General features: G+C 37.1%; 2 protein-coding genes across 8 annotated transcripts in view; one reads left to right on the plus strand and one right to left on the minus strand.

The window, feature by feature from the left end:
* LOC113809377 (urea transporter 1) overlaps positions 1-2,812 on the plus strand; it is a 38,973-nt gene extending 36,161 nt beyond the window's left edge. For 4 of the 5 annotated variants that reach the window (XM_070126786.1, XM_070126785.1, XM_070126788.1 and 1 more), the window contains one exon: positions 1-2,812. This exon is cut by the window's left edge and continues 244 nt beyond it. The gene's annotated coding sequence lies outside the window, so the exon portion shown is untranslated. The other variant, XR_011398804.1, reaches the window with a different exon arrangement.
* A 1,711-nt stretch (positions 2,813-4,523) lies between these two features.
* On the minus strand, positions 4,524-19,318 carry LOC113809531 (beta-glucuronidase). 3 transcript variants are annotated; one of them, XM_070126784.1, is made up of 14 exons: positions 19,184-19,318; positions 16,979-17,197; positions 14,542-14,630; positions 13,908-14,001; positions 13,175-13,350; positions 12,335-12,477; positions 11,951-12,159; positions 11,574-11,717; positions 11,238-11,410; positions 10,922-11,065; positions 8,730-8,814; positions 7,106-7,282; positions 6,415-6,553; positions 4,524-5,064 (listed from the first exon to the last, which is right to left on the minus strand). In XM_070126784.1, exons 2-14 carry the CDS (start codon positions 17,186-17,188, stop codon positions 4,901-4,903), a joined length of 1,947 nt encoding a protein of 648 aa, XP_069982885.1. In that variant the 5' UTR covers positions 17,189-17,197; positions 19,184-19,318; the 3' UTR covers positions 4,524-4,900. The 3 variants fall into 3 exon arrangements, with proteins under 3 accessions (XP_069982885.1, XP_069982883.1, XP_069982884.1); XM_070126782.1 differs by lacking the exon at positions 8,730-8,814 and adding an exon at positions 9,774-9,858; XM_070126783.1 differs by lacking the exon at positions 8,730-8,814 and adding an exon at positions 9,774-9,858 and having other exon boundaries at positions 19,085-19,219.
* Positions 19,319-20,656: the final 1,338 nt, after the last annotated feature.

Genomic DNA, 20,656 nt, shown 5'->3' on the forward strand with positions numbered 1-20,656 from the left:
CGTGAAAGGCGCTAGATTGGCAACACTGGGCAGTTGGCTTAGTAGTTGTATGTAAATTAAGGGCAGTTGTCTGTCTGTTTGTTAGGTGTATAATCCCATAGCGTTATTTTAACGCTATCTTTGTTTTATCTTAGTGTTGGTAGTACTGACGCGGCGATATAATTTTGTCTTTGCCATTGCTCTTGTTATATCTATTTTTTTTGTTATTATTATGGTCATTATTACTATTATTACCGTCGTTATCATTCTTATCATCACTGTTAATCATAATTACTTTTTTATTGTTATAATCTTCGTAACCATTATCATGTGTTCGTATTTTCACTCTTTATATTCCTCTCTACTTTTCTTGCCATGCGGATATCCATAGAGATATATATTCCCATAGAGATATATATTCCCATAGAGATATATATTCCCATAGAGATATATATTCCCATAGAGATATATATTCCCATAGAGATATACATTCCCAAAGAGATATATCTTCCCATATATCCATATATCATATATATTCCTAAAGATATATATTCCCATAGAGATATACATTCCCATAGAGATATATCAAAGGATTTATTTAAACGAGCAGAAAGAATGGTTTTCACATTAATTAAAGGAACCGTGTAACATGGTGCTATGAAGAGGTGACCATGTGTGACGTGAACAATACCATATTAGCGTGTATATAAAGATGAATCGTAGAAAAAAAGCCACAATGCACAAATTAAACTTTTCCAAATTACGAAACTGTTGTCTCATTTATTTAAATAAATCTAGTTTGTGCAGTGTGGGTTTTAAACCATTGTATTAAGAAGAAAGAGTGTGTTTTTTTCCATCCATAAAGATGAATGGAAAGAGTATTATCAAAGGGAAGCACGAATTCGCGACAGACAGTCATTTTCTTTCATAATAAAACTGAGATTTCAGAAATTATCAACTTCAAATTAAACAAATTATTAACTTTAACTCTCTCGTCCTGATACCCTGGAATTCCAGATATAATTGAGTACCCATTTCTTTTTCTTTAATTTTCCTGAAGAGGATCAGCAACAAGAGAAATGCCATGTCGAAAAATTCAAGAACGAAGACAGTAAAATCCTTAGCAACTATTTTTTATTAAATTATGAACTGTGTCTTTCTTTCTCATCTTTTACGAGTCTTTTACGGTCCCTCCCCGTTATACACAAGATCGATCTCAGGTTAAGCACCTCACGAGCTGCTAATGGCGTCAACTAGTTAGGTCGCTAGTTAGCCAGCTAGTAATTAGCTAGTTATTAGTTAGCCAGCTAGTAATTAGCTAGTTATACTTAGTTAGCCAGCTAGTAATTAGCTAGTTATCATTAGTTAGCCAGCTAGTAATTAGCTAGTTATCATTAGTTAGCCAGCTAGTAATTAGCTAGTTATCATTAGTTAGCCAGCTAGTAATTAGCTAGTTATCATTAGTTAGCCAGCTAGTAATTAGCTAGTTATCATTAGTTAGCCAGCTAGTTATTAGTTAGCCAGCTAGTAATTAGCTAGTTATCATTAGTTAGCCAGCTAGTAATTAGCTAGTTATCATTAGTTAGCCAGCTAGTAATTAGCTAGTTATCATTAGTTAGCCAGCTAGTAATTAGCTAGTTATCATTAGTTAGCCAGCTAGTAATTAGCTAGTTATCATTAGTTAGCCAGCTAGTAATTAGCTAGTTATCATTAGTTAGCCAGCTAGTAATTAGCTAGTTATCATTAGTTAGCCAGCTAGTAATTAGCTAGTTATCATTAGTTAGCCAGCTAGTAATTAGCTAGTTATCATTAGTTAGCCAGCTAGTAATTAGCTAGTTATCATTAGTTAGCCAGCTAGTTATTAGTTAGCCAGCTAGTACTTAGCTAGTTATCATTAGTTAGCCAGCTAGTTATTAGTTAGCCAGCTAGTACTTAGCTAGTTATCATTAGTTAGCCAGCTAGTAATTAGCTAGTTATCATTAGTTAGCCAGCTAGTAATTAGCTAGTTATCATTAGTTAGCCAGCTAGTAATTAGCTAGTTATCATTAGTTAGCCAGCTAGTAATTAGCTAGTTATCATTAGTTAGCCAGCTAGTAATTAGCTAGTTATCAATAGTTAGCCAGCTAGTAATTAGCTAGTTATCATTAGTTAGCCAGCTAGTAATTAGCTAGTTATCATTAGTTAGCCAGCTAGTAATTAGCTAGTTATCATTAGTTAGCCAGCTAGTAATTAGCTAGTTATCATTAGTTAGCCAGCTAGTAATTAGCTAGTTATCATTAGTTAGCCAGCTAGTACTTAGCTAGTTATCATTAGTTAGCCAGCTAGTAATTAGCTAGTTATTAGTTAGCCAGCTAGTAATTAGCTAGTGATCATTAGTTAGCCAGCTAGTAATTAGCTAGTTATCATTAGTTAGCCAGCTAGTAATTAGCTAGTTATCATTAGTTAGCCAGCTAGTAATTAGCTAGTTATCATTAGTTATCTTGCGCATGAACCCCCATCCCTGCCCCTTATATACACATTCTCACTATAGCATAAAATGTGCGCACAAAGACGAAATAGATTGATGTTTCAAGAAATCATATATATTAACATGGATGGCGAAAGTCCCAGTGAAAATGCTGCTGATGAAAGCGCGTTATCAGGAATAATATAGATATCTGCATTATTGTATAACACACAAAATAGCTACTAAGTATTAATAAATGAATGATTAAATATTCATTCGATTTTTCTGTTTGTTACGAGCATTTGTGGATGCTTCATGAAAATAGATCACCGTTTTTTGGTAATCGTAACATTTCTTACTTTCTAATAAAGAACATAGTAAAACATTCCAGTTTTGTTTTAATATACATATCTTTCATCTCATTCTCATCATCTTTACTGACGCATTCATACAATCAATACACTATTAACCCTATATTCCACAAGATACAAGGCCAAGTTTTTATGTCTACACAACAGAAATAAATCCATGGTTAATAATGGTTAATGGTTTAACAAAAATAAATGTGCTAGACATCTAAGGTCATATAGCACTATAGGAAAGTATATTAAAGGAGGGGTGAAGGGTCATATAGCATTATAAGAAAGTATATTAGAGGAGGGGTGAAGGGTGATAGTTGCTATGCGTCAACTATCTTAAGTGATCTTGTAGGGTTAAAGATGGTTAAAGAAGTCCTGTGAATGGGCTATGGTGGGTCTAGGTAAGGGAATTACATAAGTGTTTCACGTGTGTATCCAGGAGGGAGTGGAAATGATAGAGGGGATGGAAGGAGGGAGAATTTACTATAGTTGGAGTTGAGGGGGGTGGGTTGTGTTGGGAGGGAGTAGGAGGAAATGGTGTAGAGGGAGTATGAGGAGGATGGGTGTCAGGAGGATACTTCATTACTGGCCATGGGAAGCCTTGATTATGTAGGGGAAATAAACAGTCCGCCCCCTCAGTGCCCCTTAAGGGGGTAAGGGCTAGACATCAGGGGAATACCATGCCGATGGTTCCTGCAGGCCGTTCAGGACTGGCACAGGGTCAGCCTTTCATCCTTTCAGCAGGGCTCTTACACCTTAGGAAATAGATAGTAGAAGGGGTTGGAGAAGGGATGGAAACAGAAAGCTGGAGGGAAAAAGGCCATGCAAAATTAGTTGAGTCGAGGGCTGAGGCCCTAGGCAGGGGAGATCCCTGCATTGGGTCTCAGTCTCCGTCTCCTAAGCCTCCCCCCATGACAACAATGGGCAAGGGATTGGGGGGGTGAGGAATAAGTCAAGTTTTGCTGGGTATCCAGCCATGTCGTATCCCTGCCAGTGAACACTTGGCACTCCAATGCCTTGTCCACAACCCACCAACTTTTCACACAGTACTCCCACTTCAAAACTCCTCTATAACTGTTGGAAATTTTTCTGGTTAGGTCTGGCCACCAATAAATTGCTTCCATCTCTCCTTCTCCAGCTCCATATCACCAGAACAAACCCGGAGAAACTGCTCTTACCCGGTTACATAAGTCACATCTGCATCACGCATTCATACTTCATGTCACTCTGCAACCTATGTTCATGCTCATTATGCAGTATTCCTTTTTCAGTCCCACATATCCTACTAACCTGTCCCTGCTTTACTGAAGCCTGTACCCTTGCTTTTCCTTACTTGTCCTATCTTCTTCAGACCCCCCCCCCCCACCTCACCTGTCAGACCCTCATGGAACCCTCATTTTCCAATTGCCAACTTGTTCTCCCTCCTCAGACACACAAATACCCTCCATTTGATCTGATCACCCTCTGTCCTTAACCCTTCCCCCTCATACCAATCCCCATCCTACCCCATTTACTCCCCATCTTTCTACCCCTTTCACTACCATACTATCTTATAATACCAAATAACTGTTGTGATCTAAGACATTTTGTTCAAATAAAGAATTTCTTTAAACCTCTCTCATCGTAATAGTTTACCATGGTGCTATATGACCTTTGGCATCCAGCATAATTATTCACTTAAAGCATTAACCATTCTTCTTCTTCTCCTCTTTTTAGTATGGTTATTAAAAGCAGATACATTTCATATATAATTTATCTTTTTATTTTACAATTACTTATACAATTTCAAATTACAACTTCATTCACTTATCACATCAGTTTCACTTAAAACTTATTTCAAACATCTTTGTTAAGAAAATACTAGTGTGCTATCAGCATATTATCTCCATTATATAATCTCAAGAATCATTTCTTTCCATAAGATCAGCTTTTATGGTAAATAGTAATCATATAAACAAACTGTGCTTCTATTCATTACTACACACTTTATTTATACTTCCACAACAAACATTCAACTTCTCTCTATATATAAACCATTAATCAATGTGATTACAAAACACTCCAGTGCCACTTATGATAAGGAATGTTTTACACAACCTGTAGAAACTCCACCAGATCACGTTATGATATGCAACGGACTGCGAACCCCTTTGGGTATGGTGACATTGTGAATGTTCTGTGCCAGAGACCAGTACCGCATGCGCATCAGATGACCGGCCATCTTGGGTTGCCGAGCTCTTGTGAACAGACCCTTCATGCAGGCACCAGGACGGTTGTACTCTGTAATAATTAAGCATCTGATTGTAAATGGGATCTGATGAGGTAGTCTAATATTGGCTGCTTAAAGTCCTACACCAATATTGCAAAGATTACCTTCCAACATGAACACCCCATGAAGTTTATATTGGTGGAGAATCCTGCCCTGTCTGACCATATTGATCCCTTCCCCCTTAATGCTAGAAGTGTTGCCATTTTTGCCACCCTGCTAGGCACTGTCACTCTACAGCCTGCTATATGTGCCCATCCTGGCCACGATCGTTCAAACTGCCATGTGTAATCACACAAATATGCCAATTATGGCTCCCATATATCTATATATATATTTTTTTCAAAGGGGCTGCACTACCTACAAGTTCAATTCTTGAGGGAAAGGTCCTCACCTTTTAACTTAGCCTCATCTTATGTGAGGCCAAGTCATCTTGAGGTCATACAAACCTATCTAATGACCTAAAGTAATGCACCTGTCAATCATTCATCTTCCAAAATCTATTCCCTCTACACTCAAAAGTGACTACCGACATCCATCCTCCTTCTATTCAGGTTTCCTCTACCCATTCCTCCCCCTCCCTCCTAATACACCCCATCTCCCCTGCTTCATCTACATAAGCCCCCTCTTCCTTCCTTGTTATCCCTTCTACTTCTTCATATCCCCCCTCCTGACATTTCTCCTGAAACTGCTCTTTGATCTAATTGCCCTTGATTCCCCCTCCCCTTTTGCTAATCCTTATCTTAAGGACTATCCACACAGGTGGGCAAGATGGTCAGGCACAGGGAGTGGGCATGAACAGAGATGATGTCATGGGCGACAAACTACACCGTAAACAAGTAGTTTCTTGTTTTATCACCTGTGACTTCACCTTTACAGTTGCCCCTTACAGTGTGGACAGGACTTTCCCACTACAGAATCCCACTTTTTCTTTTGATAACAATGATTTAATCACCCATGTTAATCCTTACCGTAACCCATTTACTCACCTTCTCTACCCCTTTCAATGCTATACTATCCTAAGCTCCTGTACAGCTTTTGACATGTAGCACATTACATCATTAACTAACCCCTTCTTTACCATTTCACTACTACACCATTCTATAGTACTGTTTGACCTTTGATGTAAAAATTATCCACTAAGAACATCCATTTCTTCCTCTTTTTCTGTCTCTCATTTGTTGTGGTACATATGTAAAGATTTGGTAATAAGTGCTATGCAATATTCAATGCCCTTATTCTGAGGTTTAGTTAGAAATTCAGGAACACCCAATTGACCATAAAACTACCCCTCTGTGAAATTAGCATTGTAAAATTTGAGAAATATCTAAATCACCTTATCCATATACAAAAAAAACTCTTACCCATCGGTGTGGAAAAGTCAGCAAAGTTCCATATCATCTCGCCAAAAAAGTAACCTTTGCTTCTGAGTGTATCAAAGGCTTTGAAATTCTCCACCATCAAATCTGCTTGGTATTCTTCAGTCCATGTGAATGAAGGGTCCTTAAATATAAAAAAAAAGGTGAAAACTGGTGAAGGCAGAACAAGAAAACATAGGTTTCTTTTATACAAATAAACCTTCAACTTTTCCATTATCATTAGTGTTATCTTTTTTTGTTGTTGTTAAAAGATAAAACTACAACTTATATTATACAGCTTAATTTCAAATTCTTGAAGCTGATATCGTTAAAGTAAAACTGAAGCCATAATTATTATAATAAAACTTGCAATATTAGTCCCAATTGCAATCACTCTATAGCCTGTTCAATACAATTTTCAACAGATCTTAATCCTGCACCACCAGAGCATGTCTGTCAACATACAGTTGCGAGAGACCTGGCTTGATTCACTCCCCACTACACAGTCCCCTTCCTAACTCTGTTATACTAGGCTCTACTTGCTGCCATGAAAACTCTGCACTTACCATCACCTTTATCTTAGTATTTTAAATTTAATCATAACTATAATTTTTTTTTCTTAAACATTAAAAAATGTCCACAGACATGGAAAGAGATGAGTATCACAAAGTCCAGTGTTTAAGGGTTCAATAGTTACCATATGGAAACCAGCAATGGACCCAGCTCCATACTCCGAGATCATAACAGGCTTGTTGTGGAGGAGATGCCACTCCATGAACTCATTAACAGTCTGATTATAAATCAGCTCTAGGTGCCCTGTGTCACTGTACCAGGAGAAGTAGCGATTCACCAAAATCACATCTAGGCTGCTTCCCTGGAAAAGGCAATACATGAAGCTGTGAATCATGCACATAAAGATATATGTATTCTTTATTTCTTCATTTCAACACACTTTTGTGTAACAGGTTTGTTTCAAAAAGTTGTCTTGCATATTTTCAAATAAAATCTTACAAGTACAATCACATGTAGAGAAACATGCAAGCAATATAATGCATCACACAATCTACCAACTGACATTTTCTCCACAAACAGACAATGCATATCTATCACACACCTCTAGGATATATAGATTTACATTTTGTTGGCAGTATAGAGGTAATTCATATCAAGCAACAAACAAATCTAAAAACTAATGACATGGATTACAATCCCAACAATCTAAAAAAGCATTCAATTTACTATAAATTTCAAATATTTCAAATTAATTATATCCAATCAAACTGTAATAAACACAGTCATATAAAGAAGCAGCACCAAAATTCAAAAGAGAGATGGAATACAAGAAGCAGACAAAGAAAAAGAAGGACCCAGGAATATCTAAGATGGTCTTAGCCCCAGACCCTGAGTAACCCCTCGCTGTTCTGGGTTGCGTTTAGGTTACAACACAATTACACTCCCCTTGGTACCTAGGCTGGTTCTAAGGTGTTCTTTACTGATGTTATAACAGCATAGCAATATTGGAAAAATTTTGAGACGATCCCAGATGATTTACTACCTGTGAAAAAAAGATACTGAGATCTGGGCAAACAAATTTAAGGTCTGACTTCTAGCTTGAGTGGTGGCACCTGAATCAGATAAAGCCAAAATTCCAATAGCTTTGCCCGATTCTGGAGCCAGGCTGAAACCAGATATTTTCACCTTTTGACCAGACTTAAGTGGACTGACTCTCTACAGAATTCAAGGAACCAGACCTAAAGACTTCTTTGCTCAATTCCTCCTAATCGTCAGCAACCGCCTTGGAAATTTGTTATATGGTGCTACAGCTATGAAAGCAGTATAAATGTTTTGAAGCCAGACTAGCTACACCTAACCATGGGGAGTAGGTGAACCAAAAAGGGATGCTAGGCAGCCACAGGTAGCTTAGGGACCATGCCTGAGTCATATGAGGCTGGGCTCAAAGCTCGTGGAATCCTGGCTAAAGCACAATGAATTTTCCCGTCAAAAGAAAATAGGTCTAAAACTTGCAAAAAATAAAACAAATTTTAAATTCTGAAAGGTCTCTGGAGGAAATCATAACAAAAAAACAACAACATATCTACCATTAATAAAAATGAAATGTATATCACACTGACCAAATAATTTAGAAACAAGTAGAGTTACTATACACATAAGACATAACTAAATCTAGATCATATTAGTATTATCAGTTTCAGCAAAGTATGCTACACATACATGCATCATGCACATGCACCACTTCTATGCTGCTAAATGAGTGAGAAATGCTGCTAGCTGAGTGAAGAAATACATGTAAGTGAACATACAGCATGTTCTTCGTCTTTTGGATAATTGAGAACACAAGTAACTGGACGGGTAGCATCAACTGCTTTGGTGGCATTCACAACATTGCTGCAGAATAAACAAAATCAGACTATATAATTTTTGGAAGACATATCATAACAACATGTAAACTGGATGACGCTTGCATGAGAATTATCTTCAATCTGACCGCTTATTCCCTTCTACAGAAATGCATTTCTTGTTTTGCTAAAGGTGACTCATGCTTAACTATATATATCAAAAAGTATCACTCCATTTTTAGCCCGAGTAACTATACCTGGTTTATCAGTCTTACTTGAAAGGGATCAGTAACTGCTAGTCAAAATATGGTTGGTCCTACACATAATTCATCAAGATAATCATTTACACCAGACAAAGTAACATAGTCACACGATGAAAAATAAAGTATATACAGTGTCTTTTTTCTCCCTGCATTACTTTCTGTTTATAGGATTGCAGTAAAGGGAAAGGGTATTTACATCACTTGTATTATAAAATGTTATTGGAAAAAAATGATAGTGACACCAGTACTATTCAGTGTGGCAGACAGTTGATTAATGTCATACTGAATGTACAGTAAAGTCGGTAAGTGCACCTTGACTGAGCACAGATGTTATTGGTCTAGACTGATCTGCACCACAAATAGCATCTACTACTGTTCTGTGTTTTGTATGTTATTGGTCTAGACTGATTTGCACCACAAATAGCATCTACTACTGTGTCTTGTATATAAAAGGTAAAACCTTATAAAATCATGTATTGCAAATAATATTTTTTGTGTGAGCGGAACTCTGATTTTGGACTGGAAGAATGCCAACCAGGAATGCTTTACTTTTCACCTCATTAAGACCTGTCTTTGGGATTTCTTATTTCACCTAATGCAACACACACAAATCATAAACCTGATGTCCTTCCAGACACAGATACACAGCAATAATCAGTTGACTATACATCACAAGTAATATCATACATGCAGGTCCTCTAAAATCAGTTAGGAAATGCATCAACGTTATCAAGTCTTTACATACAGCTAAGTCTGTGTGTTTGTCAACGCTCAGGACACACGTGACAGAGCGTGTTGGGTCAGCTTCTTTAGTAGCATTAACCACAGCACTGGAAAGAAGTGTGTAAATCTTATTTCATTCGGAAGTTTTAAAGTTGAATGAAAAAGCCAAATTAAGTGAGTTTAAGTTAGGGTTTAAAGGATTCCCTTTTTTGACAATTGCCCATTATCTTAAAGTACTGATCACTAAGATTTTTAACAATTCAAAATAAAATTTTGAGGTTAACACTTCAATGTATACCAATTAAATTAATCTTCTACCAGTTGATCACTGAAATATTAATGGAAAATCTACTTTGTTTGGTTTAAAAGTAGTCTGAACATCAAAATATAATTTTTGAATAAAACTTGAGTTGCTCTCCTAAATGTTACACAGATGGATTATTTGCCAATAAACATTCGTGAAACTTAACCCACTGCCAACAGAAGACATATATAACCATACACTGACTGACTGTTTCCAGGAACCAGCACATGGCCCTGCATTGCATGGGAAACCTCTATCAGCATTGAATTCAGAATACCTTTTTTATGGAAGCAGGCAGCACATGCTTATCAAAGCTGCGATATCACTACCTGGCCTAAGCCCTGTTTCCCAGTGATCTCTGGCCACCTTCCACTCTGGGTACACAGCCACTATGCTCCATCCAGTCTCAGAAAAGGAAAAACTAGAAACCCAATCTAGACTGCAGTACTAGCAATCTGCCAAGTCACTTTTGAGAAAGGTATGAAAGTGGTCCAAAGCATTAAAAATTATATATTTTGAGTTTTAAAAATGCCGGAGCTATGCAGACATTGGTAGTAAATGTCAGCTGATTATTATTTTTTAAAAGTAAATAAAGAAATGGCAAATTGAAATACTCCAGAGCTTGGGGTAAGTTGCCTGTGTTTCTCTTTCTAAGACTGAACGTACTATACTATGCACTCCTCTAAATGCATTAGATAAAGCTAGTTAACTTGAAACTTAAGCCATACTGCCTTTTCTAGAATATATTTTCTTACTACTCGAAGTACATTCCAAAGCAATTAAAACAACTTCCAAATCTTTTGACTGCATGATCATACTTTACATATATACCTTCATATAACAAACTTTAACAAAATTCTTCCTACCTGAAATACTCTTTTGCAGCAGGCTCGTAAGACTTTGGCTCATTCCCAACACTCCACATGATGACACTCGGGCGATTTTTGTCACGGCGGACAAATTCCTGCATGACTGCTATGTGGCGCTTCATTAACTCCTCGCCAAAACCACTGGTGAAAAAAGAAAATGAAGCCATTCTTTTATCAAATCTCCAAAGAATTTACACTTTGCCTTACTTCCAAAGCTTATCAAAAAGGAAAATCTAATTTCTGAACCGAAGCCAATTAATGAACTCAAACCATAAAGAGAAAAACAAAATCCCAGAATATTTGAAGAACATACTTGAGACCGATTGCAGGACTCTCATCCACAATCATGATCCCCTCCTGGTCTGCCATGTCCATGATCTCCTCCGCATAGGGGTAGTGAGACGTACGGAAGCTGTTTGCACCCAGCCACTTGAGGAGGCTGAAGTCCTTCACGATCAGTGGGTAGTCAACACCTTTGCCCCGGATCTTTAGAATACAAGGGATCCAAATCATGAGGTTAATTCATCATCATGTAATTTTATCATAAACAAGAAAAAATTATATTTCTGAAATATCAGAGGATACGTAGCTTCCACTCAAACAACCAGATCAACCATTCATCCTCATCCCTCATCTATAATCCACTTACATCAGCATCTTCATGCCGCCCACAGCCACGCAAATAAAGAGGCCGATTGTTGATGGTCAGCGTAGTGGAGTTCCATCCAAGAGTGCGAATGCCAACTTTCTGAGGATAAAGGTCCAGCACACCATGCTCATCTGACACTGCTGCCTGAAGTAATGGAAGAATAGTGATTTCAGTTCTTAAGAACTTATCCAGCAGTGTTTTATAGTGGCAGTTTATTAGTCTGCTTATATACTGTATATATACATATGAAACATATACAAGAATATAATTACATACAAATGTGTAATCATACACATACATATATAAATATAGTATACAGATACCTAGATCAAGAGAGAGTACTATATACATGCACAGTAATGTCAAACTATATTTACCATCAACGTATACATATAGCCAGGGTTGCTATGCATGAGATATGGCCACCAAAGACTGGCATTGCTGATCTTAATAGTGCCGACACAACCCACAGCACTAGTGATATGATCCCCCTCGTTATCCAGGAGCTTGACTGAACAGCCCACGTTGTCTTCAGTCTGGGGGCCGATCCCAGAGGTGGCCGCAAATATCTTGTAATTAATGATACCTGAACGACAAAGTTATTGGTTAGCTCTTGGAAACAACACTTCTTGTTATTATCATTTAGATATTTGTTCATTATAACAAGAAAAGGAGGAAATAAATAGCAAAATAATTTCCAAAACAGTAGCCATTTCTTTTTTTTCAAAGAAAGACTTAGCAATGTGTTAACCATTACAAACCTGCAGACCCATCAATGTCAGTGTTAACCACTATATCATCAATGTATGTTTGTGGTGTTGTGTAAAGGTAAACTGGCCTATGAAGACCTGCATAGTTGAAAAAGTCAAAGTCTAATGTCTGCTCAAAGTAACCGGGAGGATACCTGTTAAAAAAATAGAAAAAGGTAAAAAACATTATATTCATATAATGAATCTAACATAAATTATATTTACATAAAATATGCATACAAAGAGTTCTTTTCATCATTATCTATTATATCACAGAAATTCTTTTCTCTAAGAATTATTCCTGTCTTTTCTTGCATACCAAAGCTAACCAAACAAAATATATGAAATATAAATGCTATAGGTGACCAGAGTATCTTTGCTTTTCTTTTCTTTCCTTTTTTTTTGAGAGCTGAGATTTACACCCAGGGGTAGGTATACCCCTGACTGGGATACATTATATACACTTTAACAGTCCTGACTAAAAGTTTTATAAAAATGAGCTAAAATTTTGTTAAACCTGGAAAGCTTTACCAATCAAATAATTGAATATTTTTCAGCCTTGTAAAAGCTATTGAAATGATGTATTTCTACACTCTGTTTCATACTTCTCTAATGGATGGAAATGTTTAGAGTCTGACAATCATTTATAGCAACTTATTGGTAAATTGACAGCTTAATTGCAAAAATGAAAAAATTCTCTGCAAACCATACAAGAACATTGATCAGAGACAGAAAAGTGGACCATTGATCCCTGCTCTAGTAGACCATATACAGCTCTAAGCCTAGTTTGAAGCATGCAGGTCACTTTTTCATTTGCAATACTAAAGGCAGCCCAAAACTTATAGAACTTGCTTCGTAGGGTCATTATGGTAGACAATCTTTCCCTGAGGTATCGTGCTGGGCGTCAAAGTGTTGTTGATGGCCACAGTGACAAGGTTTTCTTTCCCAAATCTAAGACCACTTGATATCTCGGCCATTATGGGGAGATGTCCTCCTTCATGGGACGTCACAGCTACACCATTGATGTACTGAAAAATGGAGTGTCATTTTCTCTGAGTGATATTTTCAATACAATTAGAATAATACTGTAAATTTGATAATCAATATTCAAGTGGAAAAAACAAAACAAAACAATGACATTTAATTTTACAATACATGAAACAGGAATTGAAAATCAAATTCTTCTACATAAGTGTGTATCTATAAGTGTATAAATATGTGTGTGTGTGTTTGTGTGCATTTGTATGTGCATATGTCTGGGAGGTGGGAGCTGTATCATACCCATTTACATATACGTGTGCGTGTGCATGTGCATGTGTGTGTGCATGAATTCTTTGTGTGTATGTGTGTGTGTGTGCATGAATCCTTTGTGTGTATGTGTGTGTGTGTGGGGATTGTCCGTGCATGCATGCATATGTATGTATGCGTGTGTGTATGTGTGTGAGAGGGAGACCATATGCATGTGTGTGCCTACATTTGCATTTAGTAAACGAATGTACCCCTCAATACATTCTGCTAATTTTCCTTCATAATCGAAAAGAAACAAACAAAAACAAACATTCAAAATACTTTACGAAATACTCACAATGATTGAATTATAATGGGCAGACCCAAGACGAAGAACAACCCTCTGTTTGTCAGTTTGCCATCTCACGGGCACATAAAAAGTGCGATCGTACCTAATGGAAGACAATCACGCACTTTTACAGCATTGCATGTATTGAGCCACTGATGCGAGGAGTCAATATATGGCCTGTCCACTATAAATATCATTGAGGTTTTATTATTGTTATTATCATAATAACAGAAAATATATAATAATAATAATAATGATAATAATAATAATAATAATAATAATAAAAATAATAATAATAACAATAATAATACAAAAGTAAAAAAGAAAAGAGTAAAAAGAAATAAAATAATTTTTATAGCAATTCAAGGAATGGATTAAATTGGTGAGTTTAGGTAAGCCCAATAATTAATTCCTTGTATCTAAGTGCTTACAGAGTCAAGTATGAGAAAAAATAAAGTAAAACTTAAGTAAATTATGCATGTTCCCAGCATTGACAGGTTAAATCATTACAAAACAATTTATCCAAAAAATATCTTTAACAAAATGCATCACAAATAAATCATATTTCTCATAAGCAACATTAAAGATCTAAAAACATTATTTCAGTTTAATTAACATGATACAAAAATAATCTACAACTCACCAAGCCCATCCAATGTGGTCTCGGAGAGCTTTGTCTTGCGTTACGTCATTGTAGCTACTTGGGACTGCCATCGATATCACTGACCCAGTCTAAAATGGTGAAAAAACAATACTAAAATCACAACATACAACATATATTTCCTTGAATCTCTTTTAACTGTAACAGATTAAAAAAAAATTACTGTCCTTTGTCATTAATAATGGCGAAAAAAGGAAAAATATGAATGATAGTAAAGCAGATTTTTATCACAAGCTCGTCTGATGAATACAATGTTCTAATCCTGTCTCTCAGCTTTATTCTCATTTAAACTTACCCAAAAACATTCCTAAAATAATCATAAAAGTGTCTTTCACATAAACAAAAATAATTAAGAGATAAAAAACATTATACATTTAGTAGAAACCCACATGCCCTAATATACTCATAAAAATTAGAGATGAAATGAAAATCAGTAAGTTTTTGCTCTTCTTCAAAAACTTCTGCTGACCCTTGGAAAGTTCGAAAGGGATAATATGTTATCCAACCAATCATCGTCAGGGTTTCTGCGCCCTATGCCATCACCTAACATATATGAAGGAGTTCCACGGAGGGACCACTGGAAAAGACAAGTGGGGAACCATTGCAAGTACCAAGAGGATACATTGGACTGACTGAAAAGGCAACATTGGGAGGGTCATAGGGAAAATACAGGAAAACCAGAGCGTAGGGCTGGACAGGAGTCAATTCCTGAATAGATTTCAGTGATTCTGAGGATATTACCTCCAAGGCAGTTCCTAATTTTGGGGGTAATTCCTACCAGGTAATTAAAGTAACCATTGCACTGAAGAGCAAAGAGGTGAATATCCTCGTCATTAACGTAAATATGAATTAAAAATGTGAATTCAAGGTAGAGCAGGCACTCCTCTACATAATGGAGTTAATGCTTCAAGACAAAAGATTCAGTTTCATATCAATTATAACTTATATTCATTTTTCTTTGTGCATGATTACAGTATAATAGGTGCCTGGCAAAAAAAAAAGAAAAAAGAAAAAAGAAAAAAAAGGAAAAAAAAAGAAAAAAGAAAAGAGAGAGAGAGAGAGAGAGAGAGAGAGAGAGAGAGAGAGAGAGAGAGAGAGAGAGAGAGAGAGAGAGAGAGAGAGAGAGAGAGAGAGAGAGAGAGAGAGAGAGAGAGAGAAAAAAAAATGGAATTCTTTTTCTTATATAATTACTGCTCATATTGCATTCCTATAATGTGAGTGTTAAATGTATGGTGCCTTTATTCTTTGCATATTGTTCTTCCAGATTTCTAGAATAACAAAGATGAGCTAGAAAGCACAATTGATCTGAATAATTTACAGAGGAATCATACAGAATTAATGCATTCAAAGATATAAAAAATAAGCACTAAAAGAAATTAAACTAATAATAATAATATTAAAAAAAAAAAAAAATAAAAATAATAATAAAAGAGTCGAAATGACACTCACTGCCATAAAAATCAGTCAACCCAACTGAGGAATATTTGCTTAAACACTCAGGAGAGTATATGCGGTGACCTAGAGGCATGCTGTAGCACAGACCAACAAATCTCCCCTACATACAGTCAAAGAAACGACTATCTCCCCTAATTTTGGTGAAAAATCAACTAAATGCGAGAGACAATCCACATTCACAACAATCAAGCACAGACAGCAGCCTTGTTACCCATGACAAAAGTTGCCATTCCTCCATTTCCTGTTTCATGGTGTTTAGTTACAATCTGAGCGTATTTCAGTCATTTTCTTATTACCGATATATGTAGATGGCGGAATGAAAATGTGGAATATGCTTAACTACAGTTCACACCAATTTTAATGAGCCTTTGAAAATAAATAATCTTATATAAAATTATCAAGTAAAAATGTAACAAGTGTTAGTGTAATATATACTGTAATATATACTGCAGTATTCTATTTAAATATTTCATATTAATGATTGCCATTAACGTACTCTACTCCATATCAATGTAACAAGATTACGTTTCCATGAAATGTGATTGTGCTTCAAAACTTGAAGCTTCTAACCAGTTACGACAACCCAACCAAAGGCAGTTCCCAGTTGAGTGTGCTGATGTTTCAATAGGTTTAATTCATTAACTGGCAAACAGAAAAAGATAGTTAAACTTTAGACTGTACATTCAGGCAAGATGGAGATTGTAAGTCTCCTTGACAACCTACTTTTAAATATGGAACTAGTTCAAGCTGTCTTGCCAAAATATTCAGATATAGTTACTAACTTCTCCTAGTCAACAAATCACAGAGGCCAGTCCTATTCTGGGCACTTACAGTACACAGTCACATAAGGCCTTGGGAAGATCTTTCAGCTAAGCTGCTTATCTACTATCTACATGCTTGAGCAAACAATTCGAAAATAAATCACTAATCATCCCACTAATTACGTGGATAAGCATGAGCTCACCTTACTGAGAGGTCTTAGAAACCATTCCTCTCGAAACCCTTGCAACGGGTCATGGAGAGGTGCCAGGCGGAAGTTCCAGAGGCCATCCAGTGATTTTACCTCTCTGCTGCCCGACTCCCGAGGGTAAAGGCCTCCCCATTTTGAGTCCTCGGCTAGCGTCCCCGTTAGTAAGGCTGCTGTGCCAAGGAGCAGGTACCATCCTTCCATCATGATGTCAACCTGTAAAAGATGTGTTTACTTAGAAAGATTCCTGATTCCATCATATTTTCTGTCCATCCTAGTATAGTTCAGTTCTGAATATATACCTCTGTTATACATATAAAACCAGGCATAATATTCAACTTCATAATTACCAACCCACACTTAATTACAAACTGTTAACACACAAATTTTTTATCAAAAGAAAGGTACCATCCTTCCATCATGATGTCAACCTGTAAAAGATGTGTTCACTTAGAAAGATTCCTAATTCCAGATTAAATATTTAGCAATAAAATATATCAAGTCAGTTAGCATTTTTTATGGCTTGCATGTCTGCTTACAAAGGGAATCACTTCATACAACTTTTTATTTGTTGATCAAACTTTTAAAAACTTTTTATAGCATATAAATAATGGATTAAAACTGTGGTAAAACCTTCATAAATCCATCCTCTGATATACCCCTTAACACGCATTTAAAAAGTATTTAACAAACAACATAGTTAAGGCATAAATGACACTGAAAACTTCACAGCGCAATAGACGTAACTGATGCATTTTGAATACACCTCCAGAATAAGATAATATTCTAATAAAATCTTAATTACATAAGACTCTGATAGGGATTTAAGCAGAACACATCACTCGCAGCCCTTGCATTCTAATGCTCTTCAATCTCAACATTTTTCTTCATGTCATAATGAACTTTCATAAGACTCATATTTCTTATAATTACATTAGTTGTATTCTATCTATATTCAAATTTCCCATCCAACAGAATTACTACGTCAAGTGATCGTTGCGGCACGGGGTCTGGTAGTTGCCAAAGCACCGACAGATATGGATATATTAATAACATAGTTTGATTGTAGGGGATTTGTGATTGCCTTTGACAAAATGAACCTATATCTTCTTGAAAATACCATCAAACTTTAAAATTATCGTTAGGTGATATCATCAATGGTGCATAAACCTTCAACAGCTTTGAAAACGTGGGAAACTGCGAAATAAAACACGGCAAAAATTACCAACATCGACACAGGACTTGAATGATTTAATTAAAATTCTCCTTCACAGGAAACCAGCCGTACTTATGGTATGGCACCATAGCCTCCAGTAAAGGCCAAAGAACCTTGTCTCTACTAATGCGACATAACAAGCCTGAAATGGTAAATTAAAAGACGATAATCAGAGGCCATGGTATTAATGAATTCAGTCGCATATGCTTTGATTTTTTGAGATTTCCTAGACGTCTGGGAAACGTGGCAGTACAGTACAGTACGTACTTATACTCTTTGAAAATAATACATTCTTAAAAATCGTTTTACGCAATTTTTCTGGCCATTAGTTTCCGTCCATCCTAGTACGGCTCAGTTCTGAATATATACCTCTGCTATACATATAAAAACACAGGTATAACATTCAACTCCATAATCACCAACCCACACTTTATATTAATTACAAACGTAACGCACAAATTTTTAATTAAAAGTTTAATTAGAATGATACTATGAGTACCCTGACAACTTATAAATTACCAAAAAAATACATATTGTCCTAATTCTTAATACTACAATGCTTTTATTACTCCAAATTGTACTAATATTACCATGTTGCATTATTATCTAAGTTTATTTTAATAGAATCTGTTATTCCTCTTTCATTAACGTATTATCTGCCTCTTATCTTTCTTCTGCTTTCATTTCTCTATCAAATATTCCCCAAAACTAATAATAAAGAAAACACCGACTAGTTTTCCTATAAATGAATTACCTGAAAGAGAAACAAAATATATAAAAAAATTAAAAAAATATAGTAATATAACAGTACAATTTAGTAACAAACTTTACAACAAAAAAATAGAATAACATCAATACCACCTAAAATATAAAGCAATCACACCTACACATAAGACCCCTATAAACACCACAATTCTTCTCTTCTTCTCCTCCTCCTCTTTTCGCACCAAATGACACCTAAAAGCAAAAAAAATCTAAATTATTACGGTCTGCTCTTTCAAACGGTGTTCCTCCCCCGCCGCCGTGTGGTCGACTGCAGGAATCTCCTATCGGATAATCTCTTTGTCTCCTCCTGCTTTATCTCCTCCTCTTCCTATTCCTCCGGTTCGTTTGTTGATGTTTTGTTGTTGTCGTTGTTGTTGTTAAGTGTCACAGGAACCTCGTATTGGTGGTTTACTCCTACTTCTCTTCTTCTTCTTCCTATTCCTCATGTTCGACTGTTGTTGTTGTTGATGTTGTTGTTGTTGTTTTTGTTTTTGTTGTTGTTGCTGTTCTTCTTCTTCTTCCTTCTCCTCCTCCTCTTCTTCCTATTCGTCCTATTCTTCTATTCCTCCTATGGCTCATCTTTCCCTATTGCTCCTCCATCCTCCTATGGATCCTCCTCCTCCTCTTCTATCTCCCTCCTCCCTCCTATTCTTCCTTTTCGTCTGTTTCTCTCGTTCTCCGCCCCTCGCCTCTCTTTCTGTCTGTTTGTTCTACTCCTCTTCTTCCTATTCCTATTCGTCGGTTTGTCGGTTCATCTCACTCTTTCGCTCCCCATCTCTCTCTTTCTATTTCTCTTCCTAATTGTCTATTCGCCTGTTACTCTCTCTCTCCGCCCCTTTTACCTCTCTTTGTGTATCTCTTTCGGTCTCTTTCTATGTCTTCTCTCTACTCGTCTATTCCGCTCTTTCTCCTCCCCCTCATCTCCCTTTCTGTCTGTGTTTGCTTATGTTTATCTGTATTTGCGTTTTTGTTCAATGTTTCTGTCTCTCTGTCTGCATATTTATCTTTGTCTATCTCCCTCCCCCTCCCTCTCTCCATCCTTATCATTCTCTCCCCCCCTCCCTCCTTCCCCCTCTCTCTCTCCTTCCCTCCTTCCCCCTCTCTCTCTCCCTCCCTCCCTCCTTCCCCCTCTGTCTCTCCCTCCCTCCTTCCCCCTTTCTCCCACTCCCTCCCTCTCCCTCTCTCCTTCCTTCCCTCCCTCCCTCTCTTCCTCCCTACCTACTCCCCTCTCTCCCTCCCTACCTTCCCCCCTTTCTCCCTCCTTCTCTCTCCTACTCCTCCATCTCCCTCCTTCTCTCTCCTACTCCCTCCCTACTCCTCCCTCTCCCTCTCTCTCTCCTTCCCTCCCTCCATTCCTCCCACTCCCTCCCTCTCCCTCTCTCCTTCCTTCCCTCCCTCTCCCTCCCTCCCTCCCTTCCCCCTTTCTCCCACTCCCTCCCTCTCCCTCTCTCCTTCCTTCCCTCCCTCCCTCTCTCTCTCCCTACCTTCCCCCCTCTCTCCCTCCCTACCTTCCCTCCTTCTCTCTCCTCCTCCCTCCCTACTCCTCCCTCTCCCTCTCTCTCTCTCTCCCTTCCCCCTTTCCCCCACTCCCTCCTTCCCTCTCCTATTCCCTCCCTCTCTCCCTCCCCAAATATGATATCGGCACCTTGTCATATGAACCCAAAGCCAATGGCGGATATGAGGATACTGTGAAT

The sequence above is a fragment of the Penaeus vannamei genome, chromosome 10 (genome assembly GCF_042767895.1).
Source record: "Penaeus vannamei isolate JL-2024 chromosome 10, ASM4276789v1, whole genome shotgun sequence".
Taxonomy (NCBI): domain Eukaryota; kingdom Metazoa; phylum Arthropoda; class Malacostraca; order Decapoda; family Penaeidae; genus Penaeus; species Penaeus vannamei.

What these genes read in the sequence shown, in the direction of transcription:
- LOC113809531 (XM_070126784.1), bottom strand. Translation starts at nt 17,188, where the DNA reads ATGATGGAAGGATGGTACCTGCTCCTTGGCACAGCAGCCTTACTAACG. An exon ending in TTCTAAGACCTCTCAGTAAG is followed by an intron (nt 14,631 to 16,978) that starts GTGAGCTCATGC and finishes TCACCATTTTAG; the next exon opens with ACTGGGTCAGTGATATCGAT. An exon ending in CCCATTATAATTCAATCATT is followed by an intron (nt 13,351 to 13,907) that starts GTGAGTATTTCG and finishes TCCATTTTTCAG; the next exon opens with TACATCAATGGTGTAGCTGT.